At 36.1% G+C, this 22316-nt stretch overlaps 1 protein-coding gene across 1 annotated transcript; it reads left to right on the top strand.

Annotated features, from left to right (window-relative positions):
• The first annotated feature begins 49 nt into the window (after positions 1 to 49).
• LOC139687116 (NAD(P)H pyrophosphatase NUDT13, mitochondrial-like) lies at positions 50 to 18766 on the top strand. The gene is made up of 6 exons (XM_071584239.1): positions 50 to 399; positions 476 to 675; positions 848 to 1112; positions 10802 to 10956; positions 17414 to 17623; positions 17815 to 18766. The coding sequence occupies exons 1-5, from the start codon at positions 108 to 110 to the stop codon at positions 17621 to 17623; spliced, it is 1122 nt and encodes a 373-aa protein (XP_071440340.1). The 5' UTR covers positions 50 to 107; the 3' UTR covers positions 17815 to 18766.
• The last annotated feature ends 3550 nt before the right edge of the window (positions 18767 to 22316 follow it).

The following is a 22316-nucleotide window of genomic DNA, read 5'->3' as shown; positions in this document are numbered from 1 at the left end:
TAGTCAAAATTTAAGATGATCTGAATCATGAAATTCGTCGCGTCTTATCTGGGCACAATTTTGCAACCCCACCGTGAATATGAGTGCGAAGAATCAGATAAGGCAAAATGTTTTGTAAAGTTGATCGCGTAATTCTCCTACATAAAACATCGCAGTTTTGCAATTCTTCGTCTCCGCAAATTGAGTATTGTTTTCCTAATGCAATCCGTAGGGTTTCTTCCTATGTTGAACGGATTAGACGTGGTCAAAACTTAAAAGAGAACGTAAAGTTACCCGTAAAATGCTATGAAAATGGCAATTTTATATTATTTTCGCAAAAACCTAGAAAGGTTCTGGTTCAAAAAGGAATTCAAATGAATAAAATCAAACAGTTCCGTTTAACTCGTGAAAAGTATCAAGGTAATGCGCGTTCACTATTTTATCACTATAACATCTACAAAAAAGCGGCTTTTAATCATTCCGTTTGCTCTTTTAGTTGTCTCAACAATGGGTGTCAACGTGAAAGAAAATTCTGTGTTTTTGGGATTGGGCTCTGATTCGGAACCCCAGTTCGCACTTGAAATTCCGTACGATGAGAGTTTGATGGATAAGTTTGGTAATGCCAGTGCGCGTTTCCTTGGAGTTCGGAAGTCATTATTTTTGCTTTCAGAAGCAGAGTCATCGTTGACATCACAGGTAATTCTCCCGGTCATAGTGGTTTGTGGGTTTTTGCATGAAATGGGGCGGTAAGGGTTTCCGTAATGTTGTGTTCTATCCTTCTAGCGCATAAGTAAGTGATCATGCGTCTGTGTAGGAATATTTGCCGTGGTGGAATGTCAGTTTTAACGATAAGGTTTTCATTTTTCAGGCTTGTTCGCTCTTGTCCTGGCACAAACAAAAAGTACATTGTCCTGATTGTGGGAATTTACTTATAAATATTGGTTGTACTGGTTCTAAATTGTGCACGTCAGAATCATGTAGCAGCCATAAGCTGAATAAACGTCATTATCCACCTATTAATCCTGTCGGAATTTCCATTGTATCAGATGAGTTGAACACTAAGGTTCTATTAGTTAGACAACCATCTCATCTTCCAGGCATGTTCACTTGTATTGCTGGATTCCTTGAAGTAGGTCAGTATTTCCATAGTTTTTTCTGTTTTATTTTAAATGTGATAAGATTTTAAATTGGGACATGTTCACATGCCGCGTTGGTATATAATTTTATTTATTTATAAAAGTAATCTGTGTAGGTTCTTGATTCACAAAATTATATGTGCCAACACCTTAAATAAAAACACGTACCTATAATCTGATGCCCAACTTCAACTCGGTTTTTAAAATATAACGTGTTAGACATCATCCAGTTTAAAATGCCACTGGTGTTTACAGAACACAACCCGTTCTGGAAATTTTCACCTTGGGAAAACGTTTTTGCTGGTGGAAAAAATTTTCGAAAGTCGTCACATGTAAAAGAATGCTTGTGGTAATAAAATGGACTTGAACTGCAAAAATAATTTGTGAAAAAAGCTGATACTCCTGACAAGTTTTTACTACCCAGTTTTGTTCAAATCCATTATTTGCTATCAAAAAAGTGCTTTCATTTGTTTGTACTCAATAAGCCATGCAATTTTCTTAGCAATGAGAGTGGAAATAAAACAAGTTTAGACCCAATAAAATATTGGATAACCTTTTTGATTAGTACACCAAGTTATCAATGTTTTCGAGAACAGATCAATAAAGCTTCATGTGGAGCACAGTATGAATCTGAACCGTTGACTTTGAGGCAATAATATGAGCATACATCTGAGACTTTCGAGATGTGGCTGCAGAGGAAGAAGGAGGAAATAAGTTGACCGGGAGGAAAGCAAATGCTGAAGTTTTAAATATGGTGGGTTTAGAGAGAATGTTACCGGGGAAATCCAAAAAAGATAAAAAGTGGGTGGAGGTAGTGATGAAATTGAGATCTATTGAGGTTAAAAAGTCAGTGATGTAAGGGAGAATGTCACGTGATGAGGATAGAGGAATGAAGAAAATAGGCTTTTTAGATGGCGTGAAAGAAGACGGAAGGAAATGATGCAATAATGTTAAGCAATTAAGGAAGTTTTTGTGATATGCAGATAATAATAGTCATTGCGAATCATCTATTACTTAAATTGGTAGTATACCTTGAATGAATAAAACTACCCTAATGATTTTTCATTGCATGATCATGTTTTTTTAGGCTAGACAATCCATACCCATTACCCCTATCCGCCTAAAATGCACTCGCCCATATATCATCAGGAAGTTCATGGATCACATTTCTGAAATTGCCTGTTGGCGTGTGTTCAAATATAGCTCCTTGATTGCATGAATGATCCTCTTCTGGTAGAATTTACTCTTTGTCAAATATGGAAAACCTAAGTTGATTCTCCATTATCCTGAATTATTAAAAAAAATAAACAAGGGAATGAAATACCTGCGCCATCTTTTTTGCTCATGGTGCTTGAACTTCGGGATTTACATGGTAGTCTGAATGCATTAGCCAGTTCATAGCATTGGTCAAAGCAAATGATTTTTACATTCTGGAATTATTGAATAGCTTTATGGTACCACCAAATTAGGTTCATGAAAAAGCATATAGAAAAGCATAAAATTATCTTAACATGCATAAGAACCTGAAAAGGGAGGCTGTAAGCATTGCTCCATTTTTGATGAAAATTTTGCATGCCTGTATTCTGATTTTTGGACAGATGAGTTAACCCTCGATATTGTAGTTCATTTTAAGAGATGAGAAGTGTGTATATTATTGCTATTTCCAACCTAATTTTCTCTTTGTCTTATATAGTATAGAGTCCATAAATGAGTAGTAGTAGTATTTAGGGGAGGCGACCGACAGCTGAGGTCATTTGTGCCATGAGGGATGGACAGGAAAGGATGAAGGGTGGAGAGAAACCCGGCGTCGGCATTAGCCTACTCTTTACAAAAGGCGCCAAGTGGTTTAGCAGCTTAATGTTCCATCCGATGGATGGCATACTCACTCAAAGTGCACTCCACAAAGCACCTCAAGTAGAGTTCGAGATACCCCTGAAAAATATTCACACCACCAGAATTTGAACCCGGGCCCTCTGGGTGGGAAGCCAGTACAATAGCTACCGCACCATCTTGATCCCCGTCTATAAATGAACTAACTACCTTGATCATATGCAAATTTGCATGAACCTGAACCCCTGCATCCATTATTAAAATGAAAATTTTATGTCTATCTAAGGCACATGCATGTTAGTTTTTGTCTTAAAGCACAAATTGAGATAAATAAGCATGAAGGAAATAGAAGAAACAAAGTTGGTGGGTTGACAGTTTTGAGCAGAATAAAGTTTGTTTCAGCCAATATATACTCTGTTGCGGTGTTTAGGGAAAGTCTTGGGCAATAGTGCTGTGAGATAAATATGAATACTGCTGAGCCAAATGAGAAATTAAAGATAAGAATATGGAAAGAAGCTTTGATTCATTTTAGTTGTTTAACTGCAATGAAAGTGGCCTTCTCCAAGACAGACCATGAATATTGATGACAAAGGTGGAGGCCAATTGGCTAACTATGAGCTGATGAAACACCAGCTTACTTCTGCTCTTTCAAGTCAATGTTTTGTGAGACTGCAACATCAAACCACTGCCTGCATGCCATTTGGAGAACCCTAGTGCTTAAATCCAAGTCAGGCAGAATAAGGCAAGGAAGTAATGAAATAACCTCTAGTAATTTTTAAAGCTTGAAAATATACATGTAAACTCCAACATGCTCACTTTTATAGCCAATACAACCCATGCAAACTTCTAGGTATTTGCCATCATTTAAATGAAGCCACCCAAGCTTTGAAATTTTTTGACTTTAAGAATAATTATAATTACAGTTATGGATCTTCATAAGTGGAATAAAATGTTCTAAAGGAGACTTCTGGCGTAGTACATACAGAATCATTCACACTGGCTCATGAATGGAAATGTGGGAGTGGGCATAATGCTATGAAATACTTATGCAATGATAATGAAGAGCTTATACACATACACAAGAAAAGTATAAAGAAATGATCGTTGTAGTGGAGATAGCAATGCAGTCCACGTACACAATAATGGTAAAAGTCTACATGCTGACCACAGACTATAATGATGCTGAAATGAAGGTGGTATATGATGCTATTCCTGGAGTTATAAAAAATGTAAAGGCAGATTAAAAACTAATTATACTTGGATACTGGAATTCAATCTGTGTAGGCCAGGAAGGAAAAACAAGAGGAAGATATGCTCAAAGGAATCAAAATAAAATCAGAGAGGAGACTTGGGATATTGCAAATGGTACAAATAAGTGGTGACTGACACTTTCTTTCAGAGCCACCTACAACGATGAGACACATGGAAGGGGCCAGGAGATTTAAGAAGAGGATCCCCTATGAGGATGAGAACAAGGAATTAAGTCACATCACCATCTTAGTTAATTAGTCTATGGTATGCTTTTAAGGGCTTGCTACTTTAAAAACAAAGGAGAAAAACTTCAAAGCTATAAATAGAAATGAAACCAAATGTGGAAAAAGAAACTGAAAGCATCTAAATCTGGCATGGTGATATGTGGGGGCATTGAGTCCATGTACATATTAGACCCTCTTCAATGGCCACCTTGATTATTTAAGGACTGGAAATTTGGGGTTGTGCCACATGTATGAAATTGGTCTTCATCGCACCGAGAAAGGCTATGGAGATAGTAACTCAGTCATCACCTCTGCAGATCTTTGTTCATCAGATATGGAATTTTTAATGAAAAAACGAAGTAGCCAAGGTCATAAACCTATTTGGCACTGGGTTTGTTTATGGGGTTAGGTAGAAACAAGCTGACAAGTTAGAGGAAAGTTGAAAATCTCAGTCAATCACTCAGGTGTGTTTGGGGAACATTAGTGACCATCGTGTACCTCAATCACACACAAACAATGCAATGTTAAATAAAAGGAAACAGACACACAATCACTAGGATGTGTTATGGAATAACGGTGACTTTCAGGAATCGCATTCATACACACTCAGGGTTTGCTAGGATTTCTCCTATGCCAGGGACCCATCAGTCTCACACAGGAATGAAAAATTCAAAAAGAAAGTATCATGCTGACAGTCACTCAATCACTGGGGTGTGTTTGGAAACAGTGACCTCGGTAAGTCGTACTTACTCGCACTTTCAGGGTTTGCAAGGATTTCTCCTATACCAGTGATCCGGCAATCACACGGAAAATATAAAAGAGAATGGACATTCATTTACACTCAATCCCCGAGGTGTGTTTGACCTTCGTGAATCATACTTACTTGCATGCTCAGGGTTTACAAGGATGTCTCCTATACCAGTGACCCATCAATCACACATATGAATACAAAGCAGATGGGCACACAATCGCTTGGGTGTGCTCAGAAACAGTGACCTTTATGAATCTCACTCACTAATACCCTGAAGATTTGCAAGGATTTCTCCTATGCCAGGATCCTGTCAATAAAACTAAGGAAGGTAGCAGGTAGCATGAGTGGTTAATTGCTGAGAGGAAACCTGGCACCAGGTGTTTTGTCTGCCAAGGAGGCCTCTTCAGAGAAGAAGATATGTCCAGTAGGGAAGGCTGAATAAATGGATCAGTAGAGTAGGGAAGGGGGGCTGGGGAAGCTCATGGTTGAACAACAGGCTAGGGGGGAAGAGGTGAAAGGCCAATTTAAGTATAGGAGGTTCAGCTGGGTGGGGTAGGAGAAAGTACAGCAAAGGACAAGGGTAGATAAGGCTAAGGATATTAGAGGGGGGTAGGTGGCAGTTTGTTCACTAATGATAGGGGGGAGGAGGACATGGGAGCCAATGGGAGAGTGATACCTCTCTATTTCAAAAGGCAATTGGAATAGGTCCAAGGTTGGGGGGGATATAATTAACCGGGAGGAAGAGTTAGGGAGATTGAAAGGAGGTGGTTAAAGAGGATGTTGTTAATCAACTGCATTTGAAAAGAGAAAATAGGCAGGATTTAATGATCCTTGGTCACTGTTCATGATATTGTTACTGTTGTTTTTTACGTGGATGCATTTTTAATTGCCCAGCATATAGACTAGAGCATGTTTTAGGAGTTTAACGTCTCAATTGTGATCTTATGTCCTTCAGAGATCATATGTTGGGTAACGGAGGATTTATGGAAGTTCCCCCCTTCTGAAACAAGTTGTATGTTCTTTAAAACGAATAATTAGGTTTCTTCTGGTCTGTCCAATTTATAAAGAATTACAGTGTGGACATGAAATTTGGTAGATGCTGGATTTTGAGAAGGGGATCTAGGGAATGTATAGGGTTGCCAAGTAAATGTTTGAGTTGGTTCGTGGATACGAAAGAGGGTTTGTATTTGTGTTTCTTGAAAATGGTTTCTAGTCCTTTGGTTGAATGGGAATGGAATAGAAGTTTTATGTATTTCTTTTCATTAGATTGGGCTAGCGTGGTGCTTGTTCTAATTAGTCTTTTATGCCCATTTTTCCTGAGTATATTTTCAATAAGTTGTTCAGGGTAGACATGAGACATGGCGGTCTGTTTCATGAAGCTAATTTCTTTTTGAAAGTCATTTTTCATGGGCACATTCAAAAGACTGTGTATTATAGAATAGGAGGCAGCATGTTTGTGGGTGTGGTGATCAAAGGATGGCTGATGAATGTAGTTATTAGTGCGGGTTGGTTTTGGTTAATGATAAATGAAAGTTGCTTATTTTTTCCTGTAACAAGAATGTCCAAAAAAGGGAATAACTTATGAGTCTCAGCTCCACATGTCAATTTAATGGATAGGTATTGATTATTAAGGTCATGGAGGAAGTTTGCACAGTGCAGGAACTTGTGTCAAAATTTGCAAAAATATTGTCAAAGTACATATACCATGTCATGGGGAAATATTAAAATTTGTTTTGACATTTTTGTTCGAAATTGGACGTAAATAAATTGGCTAGGAAGGGGAGGGAGAGTTGCTCATTATAGTGCCAAAATTTTGTTTGTAGAAATAGTTGTTGAAGGTAAAGAAATTTTTATGAATGTTCAGGTTATTTAAATAAAATATTCTTTAATATTTGTTTAGATGAAGTCCAATCGTGAAGGAACTTTAATGTTTCGGGAATAGGGACACTAGGAAAGACTGGTTCCAGGTCAAAGGAAACCAATATTTAGGAGTCTTTCAAAGTGATGTATTGGATTTTATTGATGTAGTTGATAGTGGTCTAGAGTCGCTTTGGAAACAGATATTTGGAAATTCTTGAGCTAACCATTATGAGAAATGGTAGGTGAGGGTGTTTAGAGCTGAGACAATGGGATGCATTGGCAGTTGTTCTTGTGAATTTTTGGAAGACCGTACAGTCAGGGAAGAGTGGGTTTGAAAACGTGGAGTTTGAATGAAAAGGATTTGTCGATGAGATGTGAGCAACCAGCTATAGCTGCCTTTGTCTCCTAAATATTGCTGTTTTGAGGACTTTTTGACTCTTTAGTGGAAGAGCCATTTTCAATTAGGTGGGTCATTTTTTGATAGTAGGTGTCGTTGTCCAGAACTACACATCAGTTGCCTTTGCCAGATTTTAGATAAAAGCAGTTTTTATACATGAAGGATTTGATTGGTTGTGGCCTTGAGATGATATTGAGGATGGGAAATGTTTTTTTGTGCTAGATTCTAACTTTTTGAATTGTGATTCCTCATGTCAGTATTAATGTACTTAATAAGAGATAAGATCCGATGCAGGCAATCAAATCATCAAGGGGAGTCTCTTAGGAGGGATGCTGAAGTTGAGTCCATGATTGAGTAGGGATAGTTCCTCGGGTGAAAATTGTATGTTGGAAAGGTTTTGCGCAGAAGGGTAGGAATAATGCAAAAATTTCATAGGGCAAAAATCATTCGCTTTGACTGGGATCTTGGTCAAGGCGAATGATTTTTGCACTCTAAAATTGTTGCATTGAAATGCTTATTAGCCGATGACTCTGTTAAAAGTTACTGTTGTGGCATCTCCCGTAGTTCAGTTTCTTTGGGTAAGAATAAGTTAGAGCCGGGGGCAATTGTAGTTTTATCAGAAATCAAATATGACAGATTTCTGGGGAGAGCAAATGATTTCATGTGGTGTTGTGTTGGCTGACTAGGTGAACTTTTCTGTCAACTTGCATTCTAAGGTTAAATTCATTGTCATCAAGACATTTTGTCAGTTTAAGGTGAAGGTGGTAAGTTTCTAATTTAAGTTTTGCTCTCTTAGAGAAAAAGGGGATCAAGTGTGTGATTTTCAATTTTCCTCTGACTTGTCACCCAGTTTTTACCTCCCCCTTAAACAAAAGTAATGCCAATCTAATTTACCGCCTTGGCCATTTCATTTTTCCGTTGTTTCACAGCCGTAGGTACATTTACAGAATTTTTAATGTCTGTAATATGTACATTAACAAAATAATCTTACTAAATAATCTCTATTTATTCCATCCAAGAAGTGGGAATTATGAATACAGCTATTGGAAAAATATCTAATAATCAATGTAGAGTAACTAAAAAAACATTACTCCATAGATAATAAGAGTATTAAAATATTTTGTCATCTTTTCCTCTCAGCAAGACTGACTAGCATTTATAACTTCAAAACTTAAATGTTCTTGGCTAGTGTCAGCTGCTTTGTATTCAGTGATTGAATGTTTTTCTCTAATTGCTCCTGAATAATGATGGGAACTTTTACGTTGTGTTTTTATTGTTTTTGCTCATGGATGAGGTCACTGTATCTTGAATACTTAATGAACAATAATGTAAAAACAATTGAATCTCATACTCAGGGATCAACTCACACAGAGCATAAGCAAGTGAGCTACACACATGTCCTGTGGCTCCTTACTAAACAATTTCTAACCGGGAACAAATGGGATTCAAGGCTATCACCAATAACTGAGTGATGCTTTATCTGAGTTTTTTGGGGATTCCCTAAGAGAAATAGCAATAAGACACAATCGCTCAAAGTAGTTAGCAGTAAATTAATCTCTTGTTAGCAACTGATGTAATCAATACTCTCAGGTACTCTAAGAATTTTCATGAAATGGTTTAAAAAGGTTGTTATTCTGAGCCCAAAGGACCAGCTTTGGGGAAAGTCAATCATGCTAATGATACTAAGAATAAAATAATCATAGTGGTGTCATAGATATTTATTGGACAGGCTATGTCCTTAATTTGAAGTTGAGGGAAAATCACAGTATCTTACCAAAGAAGTCTCAAGTCAGATGTCTAAACAAAATTGAAAAAAAAATCAGGCATGCAAACACAAAGAGTATGGAGAAAAATAATGTATTTCAGCTACAAAGTGACCTCTGCTGTGAAGGATAGGTAATGTCAGCTATATAATCTTGAAGTGAAAGTAACCTGTCGTTATGGAAGATGGGTGAAGGGAGCAGTTAAAAATCACTAACAGACCATAAGTGATATTTTACCATTTAGGAAGGGTTATTGAGAAGGTGAATGACTTTTGCCACCTTTATAACTGGGAGGAATGTGATTTTAGTCAGAGTGATATGTAAGCCGCATTGGATGGGAAATATCATGTACAGTAGGATGGATCCAGAATCATTGTTTTGTATTGCTGCTCAACATTTAAATTCCTCTTTGGTCATGTGTGCTGTGTAAACTCAAGTATATTTCCCATTTAAACCTGTTAGCAAGGAAAAAATGACTCAGTTATCACAGAGGATCCTGGGTCACTAAATGAAATTCAAGAGGAAAAATGAGGTTTAATACGGTTGAATTATAGATTTTAAATTCAGGCCAGTTTTTGACCGATGCCTTTGAATTAAGACCTAAATAAATTGGCAGGAAATTTTTAAATTACTTGCCGATGCAGTGTTATAAATTTACTATAGTTACAATAAAGGAATGCAATCAACGGAAAAGGTATTATTCTCTCTTTGAATATAGGAACAAAGTTTATTTTAACACAGTTTGTTATTCATCTCTGTTTATGTAGTGGTTTTTGATTTATTTAATCGAATATGGTGTTTAGTTTACTTATAAATAGTTAAATTTCAACCAAATGTATTAATGTTGATGTTATTTTCAAAATATAATATGGTTTACATAATATACTATTGTTCATATCATAATTTTTTCCAAGATAAGCAGGAAAATTAATCTCTATTATTGTTAGTATGTTGATCCTGGATATACTTTTTAGTTACTCTGCGTTTTAAACATTTTGTGGATGAGGTTATATCCTTAAGTTTTCACCTTTTGTTTCTCTTCCGATGATACTTTTTCGTAGAGTTCTAATCTGTTTCTTCGGTATCTTGACATGTACATGGGGCAATGTAATAGTGATTCTTGGTAGACAATTGGCATTTAAATGAATTGACTATTAAGTTTCTAATCATATGCTTACTTAACGCTTGTGTATGATGTTTAATTTTTTACAGATATTTCAACTAATTTGTTCGCTATGATGCTCTAATGTAAAGCCCTCTCTTTAAATAGGATGATTTCATGAATACAGAATGAGGAAATTTATAGCTCTCAAGAGAAATGTCTAGAGGAGAGTCACACCATAGCCAGTGCTACTAACAATCCAACTATACTCATTTACCTGAGAATAAAAGTAGCTATGTTATTTCCCTTGTAAGATTACCCAGGCCATTTGAGACTTAAAATATGTACATCATAAATATTTGCCAAGCATTGATTACAACCTAGAAATCATAACTTACTTAAAGGTGAGATTATTAGTAGGTCACTGCAATGTACACAGGTCTGAGAAGGTGAAGGTTTTGAGTATTTTGTTTAATTATTACAGTTGAATTTTCCTTCTTTCTTACAGGTGAAAGTGTCGAAGATAATATAAGAAGGGAAGTTGCTGAGGAAGTGGGGCTAGATGTAATTAAAACTGAGTATGTGGCATCACAGCACTGGGCCTTTCCTGCAAGTAGGTTGATGTTAGGTTACCATGCCACAGTGAAAAGTGCTGATGAGAAGGTAATATTCTCAATTTTCTATTTGATATACATGTAAAGTAAGGTAGAAAGTGTAATGGATCTGAATGGGCCACTGTATTCCTGACTATGTTCAGCCATCCATACTGGATCTAAAGGTCAGATGGCTGGGAAGTTTTAGGTTCCTTCAGCTTGGTTATTCCTCATTCATTTTACCGAGAGCTGGAAGTGGCAATCCAATAAACTAAAATAATTGCACTTTTGCCGTTAAGGAACTGTGATAGGAAAGAGAATGTTATGTATGTGAGACAGGAAAAAAACCGGCAAGATTATTAAATGTATATATTGATCTGAAGAACATGCTGCATTAGTGGAGAATCATTTAATGCAAATAGTTAAGTAAAAAATGCTTATAAATTGACATTTCTCAGGGAGGAAGGTTGGCAGGGTGCAAAGTGATCCCCACCTACTCATGCGTCAAAGTAATCAGTTTCAGAGTAACCCATGGCATTATAAAGTAGTTTTCAGACTATCTGTAACCTGCATTAGACCAATAGACTAATAATGATAAATAAAATGCAGGCAAGTCAATCCAAAGGGTTTGATTAATGTTTGTATTAAAATGATTCAAATTAAGTTTCCCTTGACTGCTGCGGTTACAAATAAATAACTCATCGTAAGTAAAACTCTCCATGTGCATTGCACATAAAGACCCCAGCCAACTAATCTTTCTTAAGTAGAGGATGAGCTTTAACAGATTCCTCAAGTGCAGCTGACAGAAAATCATAGACATACTTTGGAAATATTTTGGAATAAAACAATCTCATTGCAGGCAGTTGCTCCATAAATTTGAATCCTTGAATATACTCACATGGGACATTACTGCATGAAAAGAGCAGAGCCAAAAAAAGAAATCTTGGTCATTCATTGGCCTTATAAGTCCTGATGATACTTAGACTGTTTAGCAATTCTGCACATTCTGAAGTATGAAAGTATTCATATTTTCATGAACTGTGTTCACCGTCATAAAATATTAAAAAATTCCATCTCATATTATTATTATTTTTATATAAATCTTGTTGCAATTAAGCAATTGTCCAGGTGGCAAACAGTCAAGCCTGGTCAATGGTCACTCTTACAATACACATACATGCATACACCAGAAGAACAGATATGAGACAAAATGCTCCTATATACCATGACACTTTAAGATTACCAACCGCACCTTTACCATCACACATGGCTAGGTTCACATCATACCTACAAAGCTCTGTCCATAATCACGCACTCTTCAATTTCATATACCGTTCAAAATCATGCACCATTAATACATCATTCACTTTTGCAATACACCCTCTCATGCCATCCACATCATGTACAAACAATATTTTAATAAGCAAAATAGTATAATAATCACTGATCAATGAAGTTTATCACCCACTGGCTGATTTACACTTATTCTGAAAACTTCTAAAATTGGATAGAAAGGACTCAAACAAGCCTCCAGGCACCTCGTTCCGCTCAATGATAGTTCTGTTTAAAAAAGGGTATTTTTTCTTATTTGTTTTTGTGTCCTTATTTTTATTTTATAACTGGTCGTTTTTTCCCCTTAAAGTTTGGTTTTTCTATCTCTTTCCTTATGTCTTCCCATGCTTAGTGATTTTGAACAATTCTATACATTTTGCCTAAACTACTCCTTTTTCTTCTATTTGTCAAACTCTACCATTTCAGTACATCCAACATTTCAATAACACTATCTGTTCATTTCTACCTTCCGAGTACATATCTTGCTGCCTTTCTTTGAACTTTTTCTATCTTTTTAATATGTCCCACCTCATATGGATCCCTAACTAAGGACGAGTATTCTAGGATAGGGCTAACCAGTACCTCATATGCTTTTTCTTTTGTGGCTGCACTACTTCCTTTTAAATTTCTCATTACCCAATGAAGTACTTAAAAATGTCTTCCGTGGCACATTATCTACTTGGACTCCCTACCCAAGATCCCTAGTGAAGTAAACGCCTAAATATTTGCAATGACTGCTACATGGGATTTTTTTCCAAAGAGGATGTAAATATCCTTTTGTGCATTCTTTTTATTTGAAAAATTTATATGCTTACTCTTACTAACATTAATACCCATATTATTATTTGTAACCCAGTCACCGAGGCGATCAATGTCGTTTTGTAGTATTACACGGTTATTTACATGCTATACCCGTCTATATATAATGAAATGATCAGCAAAGAGTCTTACTTGGGAATGTAAATTATTTGGTAGATCATTTACATAAATCAGGAAGAATAATGGCCCTAGAACACTGCCCTATGGAACTCCTGCTAAAATGTTCATCTCTTTTGTAATGCATCCCCTCTTTTTACTGTTTTAATTCTGCCTGTAAGAAAAGTTTTTATTCATTCCTTTACCCTCAAATCCAATGGTAATGACTCCAATTTTAACAATAATCTATTGAGGGTCAAAAGCTGTTGAAAAATCAACAATTGACACATCAACATCCTTCCCTTCATCGATTGAGATACCAATATATTGGCTGAATCCCAAAAGCTGCGTTTCACATAAGTATCCCGTTCTAAATCCATGTTGGTGTTTGAATAGCCATCAATCTCTTATCAACCATTCCCGAATGTAGTCAACAATTTTTTTTTCAATTATTTTGCAAACAACTGATGTTATGCTTACCAGTCTATGATTCTTGGCTATTGTTTTATCCCCTTTCTTGAAAATTGGGGTAATGTTTGCTTTTTTCCAATCGCTAGGCAAAGCGTCATTATTTAAAGTCACTTTGAATTCAGGTACAAAGTTATTGCGGTATCACCCAGTTTTGGAATGTAAATTGATATATTGTCCGGTCCCACTGACTTATTTTTCCTCATCTTCCTTATTTTTGCCCAAAATATGAGTCCTCCTCATCAATATTGTTTGTTGAGGGAAGTGAGTTGTTTTGTGCTATCACCCTGTTGATGTACCCTCTTGTTTCTGCACTATTTAGGCAAGCCTTAGTTTCCTTTTCGTTTCTTATGCCCCAGAAAGCATCCGTAGAGTAAGAGTTGAAAATACATGCTATTTCGGCAGTGTCGGTTATAGTGCTATTATCATTAGTTTTTAATATGTTCATGCATTCCCTGTTGTCTTTCCTCGTTCTTATGTATCTATAGAATTTCGTTGCATTGTCCTTCGAAAGTGCATTGATAAGACACTTTTCCTTTGCCTTTTTCTTTTCCCTATTTAAGTTCTGGACCCAGTTGCTGTAATGGTGTGACATTTCTTTACTTTCATTCTTTAATCTGTGTGCTTGTCTTACTGCTTTCTTGAGTTTTTTATGGTTTTATTGAAGTACCCCCAAACTGTGTTCTGTTTCAAATTTTTTACGGGGACATACTTTGTTTGCCCTTCAAGAATTATTTCTTTGAATTTTTCCTATATTTTCTCCATGGTTGCTCTTCTAACTGCCCATCCCAGAAACTTGCCCCTTAAAAATTCCTAAATCCTTCCCTATCTGCCGAGGTATATTGCCAAATTTTCTTTTCATCCCCCATACGTCCCTTTGTTGATCTATACCAATCCATCTGAACACGTATTGCTGCGTGGTCACTTATTCCTGGAAAAACATCTATGCTAACAAAAGGGTTTGGAGGTGTAACGAGAAAAATATCCAGGGTATTTTCTCCCCTAGTGGCCTCATATGCTACCTGCGTAAACCCTTCTTTATTAATGAGTTCATTAACCTGGTCTTGTGCCTACCCCACTCCTGATGTTTTGCCCACCCACCCTATTTCTGGAAGGTTTAAATCCCCAACTATGACGTTATGATCTTGGGGGTTTTCAGAGCAACAGTCAGCAAGGATCTCAAATGTGAAGATACCTTCGCTTAGACTTCTATACTCAGCAATTATCTTTAACCATTTGCTATTTTCTCCCTCACATATCCTTACCGACATCATCTGGCAGTCACTTTGTTGCCAATCTAAAAAGCTTATTATGTTGCTTCAAACACAAATGAATATTCCTCTGCCTCTCCCACCTTGATCCCTTCTATAAACATTGTAATTGGATGGAAAAAGTTTGGGCAAAAATGCTATTGTTAAGCCAAGATTATATACTAATTATGATGTTGGGATTACACGCATTTGATTCAAATTCCAGTCTCAAATTCTCTAGTTTTGTTGAGGATACTTATACCGTTCATCTGGTGGGCATTTAAGCCCATACCTTCAATTTTACTGTTTATACCATGCACACCCTTGGGTCTGCTTGTAGAGCCACTGGGCCACACTCTGCTCACTACACATTATGTCATTCCTCACCATTCCCTGTCTTCCTGCTTGTGTTGTTTCCTCCGCTCACTGCTTCCGGTCCCTGCTTCTTCTTCTTCTAACAGACTCTTTTATGAACTCTCTGCCATACAATGAGCCTATTGCACATTAAACAATTTTGCCTCTGCAGTGGTTGTTAATTTCCACTTCCAAATCACCTCGGTTAGCACCTAAAAGTCTCCCTGCTTCCTGTATGTGTTTATAAAATTTCCTAGTAGTTTTCCTTGCTTATGGGAACCCCTTCTGTTAAGATGGACACTATCTATCCCTAGATCGCCATCATTAATCCAACAGTTTGTGTCTACAAAGAATAAACCTGGTCTTTGACATACCCAGTTTACTCCCGCATCAATATAGTCGATTCTACTGTCCCAAATATCTTTTCTTCTTATGATTCCACTGATCACTATATTTTCCTTTTTAAATTTCTTCTTCTATCATAATGATTGTCCATCATTAAGCTAGCTATGTACTATGCGGACGGCTATGTACGGTGTGGAAACATGGTCATTGAAGCAGGAGGATGGACGTAGATTGGAGGCTTTTGAAATGTGGGTTTGGAGAAGGTGAAATGGACCAAGAAGAAAAAAAATGAGGAAATACTTGGGATGGTGGGCAAAAAGAGGGGTTTGTTGGGAGAAATCCTATGGAGACAGGAAAAATGGATGAAGGGTGTATTGATCGACAGTGGGATGTTGAAGACTGTAATAGAGGGGAGAATGTTAGGCAAAAGAGGAAAGGGCAGGAACAGGATAGGGATGTTGGACCGGATGAAGGGAGGAAGGAAGTACTCAGAGATGAAGAGGGACCTGATGTAGAGTATGTTGCTGGATTGTGTTTTGTTAGGAGTCAAAAAATATTTATTAGTTGTGTCCATCCAAAAATCTACCTTAACGGGTAGATTACCATATAATAATCATTTCAATTGTTGAGACCCATTGCAGTGATTTTAGGAAAAATCAGGTAGTCCTGCTAGGTTGCCGAAAAGTTCATCGCCTGATAATATTTGGGATGTAATTTTTTCGTAATTATATTTAACTGGTGTGTATAATAATGGATAAAATAGCATTTTTGTTTGCATGTTTCACTATTGTCTACACTACTCCTCTATCCCTACTCATAATGGCAGTGCCATCATAGGTTTTTACCGTAATCGTTGATGAGGGTGTCACACTAAGTCCCTGCAACTTTTTCATGAGCCTCTCTTTTAACAGCGACCTAATCTTTCAAATATCCAAATATTATTATTCTCTCACCAGAATTACACTTGTTCAAGACATCTATCAATTTTTTCCAGAACTTATCCTTCATGCTTTCAGTCTTGCCTTCCACTGATACATGAAAAGCTAAAATAATATTTCTTCAAATAGCAACTCACATATAAACCCAGTGGAGCTTTGGGAAAAATAGATCAAATTTCCTTTCCTGCATCCTAGCCATCTAATTTGGAGTCAAGCCTACACCCAGACCACAGTGCATACAATTATCAACTCCTAACCATAATGTGATGATGACTTTTCCATCAATTTCATCAACATTACCATTTTTTTCATCTACACCCAGGCTATGCAATAATTTCACCCACAAACATTACCTTTCCATGCACTTCTGTCATATTCCAAATAACCAATGTTCAGGTAACATTACCATGCCAGTTGGTTGAGGTTTTTTGACTGCTTTAACAAAGGATATGCTACATTACCAGGTCTGTCTGGAAATGACACTCTATCAGTCAGTTTGACTCTATCTTCTCCTGCAAGAAATGTGCAAAACCAGAGTTCAACAACACTTGAGGCTCACTTTCTAAATAAGATATTATTCCTTTGAAATGGGCTACCTTGGTAGCCAGCTTACTGTTGTCAGTGCCCGACATTAATGTGGGTATGCAGAAGTGTACTGACAAAGTGGGGCAATGTGAAATTTATTTTACAGTAATATTACTGAGGGAAAAGGTATACATCTAAAGCAGTAAATGTGTTCAAATAATGTTGTTGGTTCATGATTTTTATTGTTCTATCAAAATTGCATTTTGTCATTTCATGAAATCTATCCTGGTACGTTTTTATCTGTTGATTTCTTTTTCAATCTAGACATTCATGGTTTACGGTTTTTATTCATTCTTTCATGGTAAATCAAAATATTTTGAGAGATAATTTTTTCATATAGATATCCCTTGATGCTGCTGAGCTAGAAGATGCAGCATGGTTTACTCCTAAGCAGTTAAGAGAGTCCTTAGAGAGAGTTACCGCACTAGCTGACAAGGAGTTATCCATGTTGCCTGGCTCTGAAGAGACATCATCGTTTCGCTGGGTTCCACCCAAGGGAGCATTGGCCAATAAACTTATCTGCTGGTGGCTGGATAGGTTTGACTCCTAGGTATGACATGTTTGCAGAAAAATAGACAAGAATACAGTTTTATTGAGATTCAATTACTTAAGTTGTTCAAATGTTTATATGAAACTTTAATAATATTTTACATTTTCTTACTATCAAGATTTGTATGTTTTTGTAAAATTTAATTCACCTCTGGCTTTCTTTCTTCAAAATGTCTTACTTTTCTCTTGTAGATGTCTACACACAGGACATCGGTTATTTTCCTGCAGCCATTTATTTATGCACTTGAAATGTGAAAAAGTAATTGATTAGAAATATTGCTTGTATAAACCTTGGTTTAATGTAAAACGAATAGATTGTGGTTATATTATTGCAGTACTCTTCAACAAATAGGGTATATGAAGGTTTCAAATATGGTTTGATGGTGAAATTTTGTGAAATTGGGGAATATTAAGTAATCATAGAAGTAAATTCATTTAGATGAAATGAAAGAGACTGGCTGCCATGAAATATTTGTACAATAGTTACTCACAAGTTGCTAATCAATTGTTAAAATTCAAATTAAAATGGTTTCAGAATTTATTCTTGATGTTTATCATCATGCATATGCTACCTACTATTTCATTTGTCACCCTAAATTGGAAAAGCAGTTCTCAGGAATTATGTAATTGATAAATAATGCTAATAATGCTATCATAAAATCAGTAGGGGAAGAGAGGTAGTTACAGATGAGAGGGACTCGAATTTATTGGGTCCAATGTTGAGATAGTTGTGTAATTAATTGCTACTCATTTCTTTAGTCATTATGCAGAGTGTGTCCTTAATGTAAGCAATGTGAAATTTCAGGAAAAGTATGGAAAGAAAGTAATGGAAAATAAGTGATAACATACAGGTAGATACTTGCCATGCACACAAAAGAATTATCTCTTTGTATTTGCATGTAGCCATCTTGTTCTATTAAGGTAAGTTTGGTATGCTTGTGTATGAGAAGATGGCACTGTGTTAACTATATTATGTGTACTTGACGTGTGGTAGTACAGCAATTGGCATTTTATACCATGCATCAAGAATAACATTAATGCTGATTTTTTTCATATTCAGATATCTGTAAATAATGTAATAATTACTTCTAATTATATTGAAATATTTGAATAATTTTTTGCAATAAAAGAATCATTGAGACCTAGAAAGGTATCCAAATTATCTAGTTTTTATAGTTATTTATTATTTCCGTATTATGTTGTGAATTTCATAGCATAATTCTTCAAAATGTATGTCTATTTCCCCTTTCAGCTGATAGTATGGTCTAAACCATGGTCCTACCATAAATATCATACGTATCAATATTTATAATTCAATAGCTTGGTAAATAAAAAGTAGTATTATGATCATTATTTAAGAGGAAACAGAGATTCAGTAGGGTCATTTAATTAGTGATTTATTTTAAATTCTCAATCAATGCATAGCTACTCGTTTTCGTAAATAAAATTCTCATTAGTTAATTGACAATGTAGAAGAGTTTGAATTTTTTGACAAAAAATGAACATTATCATTCAGATTATATAAATTGCTTTTTTCAAATAGAATATAGACTAAATATGTCATTGTTTGATTGATTGAGAGTACCAGTAATTAATTAAGGGTACCTACATGATATGTCATGGTTTTGGAAAGTTAATGGGTTCAGAATTATTCTTTAACCCTTACGGTCAAAAACTACTGCAAGAACACCACAATGCAGAAAATATTTACCCTGTATCAGGATTCCAACTTGGATTTCAGGCTGAATGCTTTAGCCATTGAAGCTACTGAAGAATCCTCTAACACTGAATGCATATGAGATTTTAATGGAACAAGATGTTTTAATGAAATATCTTATATAGGTCACGAATGAATTGTAGCTGTACTTGTGGCAACATAGTCCATGAGATTTAAACGCACAGATTTTTACCATAGACAAATCCAAAGAAAGTGGGATAAGGATAAGTACAAACAGTAACTTGTGCAGAGTCACTTGCTAGTGTGCCCACAAGAGTGAGAAATTTACAAATGCAACAATTATACACCTTTACACTAATTTGTACTTGAAATTGGAGGATCCAGGTGGATGACGATAAATGATTGTAGAACTCATCTAATACATACTAAGCTCAACTACTAAACATGAGAAATTCAAACATTTTCTTCCTTGTACCTCCTATGGCCTCCTAGGAAGATTAGGTACCCAAAAAAATTATTCAAACTGGATGAAGCTAAGGGTTCCCAAGACATCACCAGGAACCAAACCTGGGTCATCTGGTCAGTAGTCCAGAGCTCTACCCACTAGAATAACATGCCCCATTAATTACCAACTCGGCCTCAGATGTTAAGAGCCCAGGTACTTATCAAGAAATACGTAGTTTGTTGTTATTTAGATTAGTTTAGAGACTGACAATATAAATCTTGGATAGAATAGATGGCCAAAAGCTTCTTGTTTACTCCTGTATTTGGTATTGGAAAGTTGATGGACCAAATAAGTGAGCCTTAACCTATCAATCAATAGTGGAATTTTGAACCCACTGCACTACCATGGCCCTTCAAAAAGGAAACTATGTGACCACAACATAGCTTTACTCATTGAAACATTTACCAAGCCTCATTAATTTGTAGAACTCAAGATAAACTGGAAGAGGTTTTATAATGACTTACTTCACAATGGAAAAAGTGATTGCACTGTAGGGTGGCTTTTGAGTCACCATCTATTTCCTCCAGGCAGATGGTGCATATATTAATTTTATCATCTGAAAGTAAATTCACAGGTTCAAGAAATAAAATGAAAGAGTAATTCTTACATTATGAATTAACTGTACTATATTTCTTGATATATATCTGTGCATATATTTTTATTTCGGCAAGTAGTAAAATTACTGTTGTAAATTGAATCAAAGCTACTAGTAGTAGTTTTAGGTGAGGCAACTGACAGCTGAGGTCATTTGTGCCATTGGGGATGGAAGGGAAAGGATGAAGAGTGGAGAGAAACCCGGCATCGGCATTAGCCTACTCCTAATGAAAGACGCCAAGGGGTCCGCAGCTTAATGTCCCATCCGTCAGACAGCCTGCTCACTCTTAGTGCCCTCCACATAGCACCTCAAGTAGGGATTGGGATACCACTGAAAAATATCTGCAGCCTCTAGGATTCACACCCAGGCCCTCTCAGTGAGTGGCAAGCACCATCCCGATCCCCTTGAATCAAAGCTCTAAATGTTCTTCCTGAAATAAACCCTTCATACTGATAATACTAATGGCATTGAAAGAGCTTAGTGGCAAGTAGCCATGATAAATAATAACGTGAGTTATATGTTTTTATGGAAGGCACCTGCAAAGATAAAAAAAAAACTTATTGGATCCTTTATGTGTTGGCAAATCAAATCTCTCCACTTAGATTTATGATATTACCAAAGTAAATTCTGAATATCCAATTTTAACGAGGTAACCTTTAAAGGAAATATGTATACATGTATTGTTTAAAAATGATGATTTGGAATGGGAGTTATGTAACATATGTAAAGTATGTTGGGATAAATCCAAAGGAGGTAGGAAAGATGGGTACAGAGCATTTTAATTAGGGATGAAATGTCAAAGATGGTGATAGAGGTGAACTGTTTGGCAGGTGAGGTAAGGGGAGGAAAGGATAGCATTTTGGATGGAATGAAGGGAGGTAGAAAGTTGAATTGAATTGAAGAACAGATAAATTTGATTTGTCAGGGGGAGTGTCTTGTGTGATGAAGTTAAGAAATGTAACAAAGTCCAATCTGTGTCCATCTAAAATATACTTTTAAATAGTAGACTACCAGAATAAAAAATGTGTCACCTAGTTGTCTTCCCATTGCCTTCCTCAATAGAATATATTCTACTGTTTCAGGCTTCACTTGGTGGAAGTATTTAATATCCATACTAAAAAGACTTTGTACTTTTCCCGAGATTCTTATTGTAAGGTACCTTGTAGTAATAATCTGTGGAAAAGTACAAAATCTTTTCAGTATGGATATTCCACAGTAGAGTTTTCAATGTGACCAGATCACTGATATGGCTACTCCACTTGTGTCAGATGCCTTTGCTACCACACAGCTTTGCTTTAGCATGGATGCCACACAGTCAGATGAAAGGTAGCCTTTCATCTGACTCCTAGTTTTGACCTATCTACTTGGGAATTTATGTTGAAACTACTGTCAACACTGCCATAGGGACCTTCAGCACTTGCAAGCCCTTCTACTACATCGTTTTAGTCAATGGGGAGGACCTTTGAGTTTATGTACAATCAATTTTCATAGTTTTGAAATGCCAGTTATTTAACTATTCTACCAGATATTGGAAAATTATTGTTTATGGTAGTAGCTGCATATTTAAGCATTGTTTTCATATGTTTGAAAAATTAAAAAAATTATTATGTTATTATTTATTCAGTTTGACATTAATTTAAATCCTCCTAGATAAATGTTATTGCATATTTTAGTAATAAAAAAATGCCATTGCAACTTGAACATAGTGATTCAAAATAGAATATGCAGAAGTTCTCTATGAAAGTTCCTTGATGGTATCTATCAATTATTTCAGCAATACAATTTTTATGTGAGCCTTAATGTCTATCTGAAATGTTTATCCATATTTATTTAGTCAATTTATGCACTGATATATTTCAGGTATGCATAATTTAATGGCACACACAATCCTATATCCATGCCCTGATCATCTAGCA

The sequence above is a fragment of the Hetaerina americana genome, unplaced genomic scaffold (genome assembly GCF_022747635.1).
Source record: "Hetaerina americana unplaced genomic scaffold, ioHetAmer1.1.p SCAF_17, whole genome shotgun sequence".
NCBI classification, from domain to species: Eukaryota; Metazoa; Arthropoda; class Insecta; order Odonata; family Calopterygidae; genus Hetaerina; species Hetaerina americana.
The sequence above is the reverse complement of the archived record's forward strand: the minus strand, read 5'-3'. Positions and strand labels throughout refer to the sequence as shown.

Bases quoted from the DNA above. Each gene is read 5' to 3' on its own strand.
- LOC139687116 (XM_071584239.1), top strand. From the start codon at position 108: ATGTTTTGTAAAGTTGATCGCGTAATTCTCCTACATAAAACATCGCAG. The intron at 400-475 runs GTAATGCGCGTT...TTGCTCTTTTAG, and splicing joins AACTCGTGAAAAGTATCAAG to TTGTCTCAACAATGGGTGTC. The intron at 10,957-17,413 runs GTAATATTCTCA...TTTTTCATATAG, and splicing joins TGAAAAGTGCTGATGAGAAG to ATATCCCTTGATGCTGCTGA.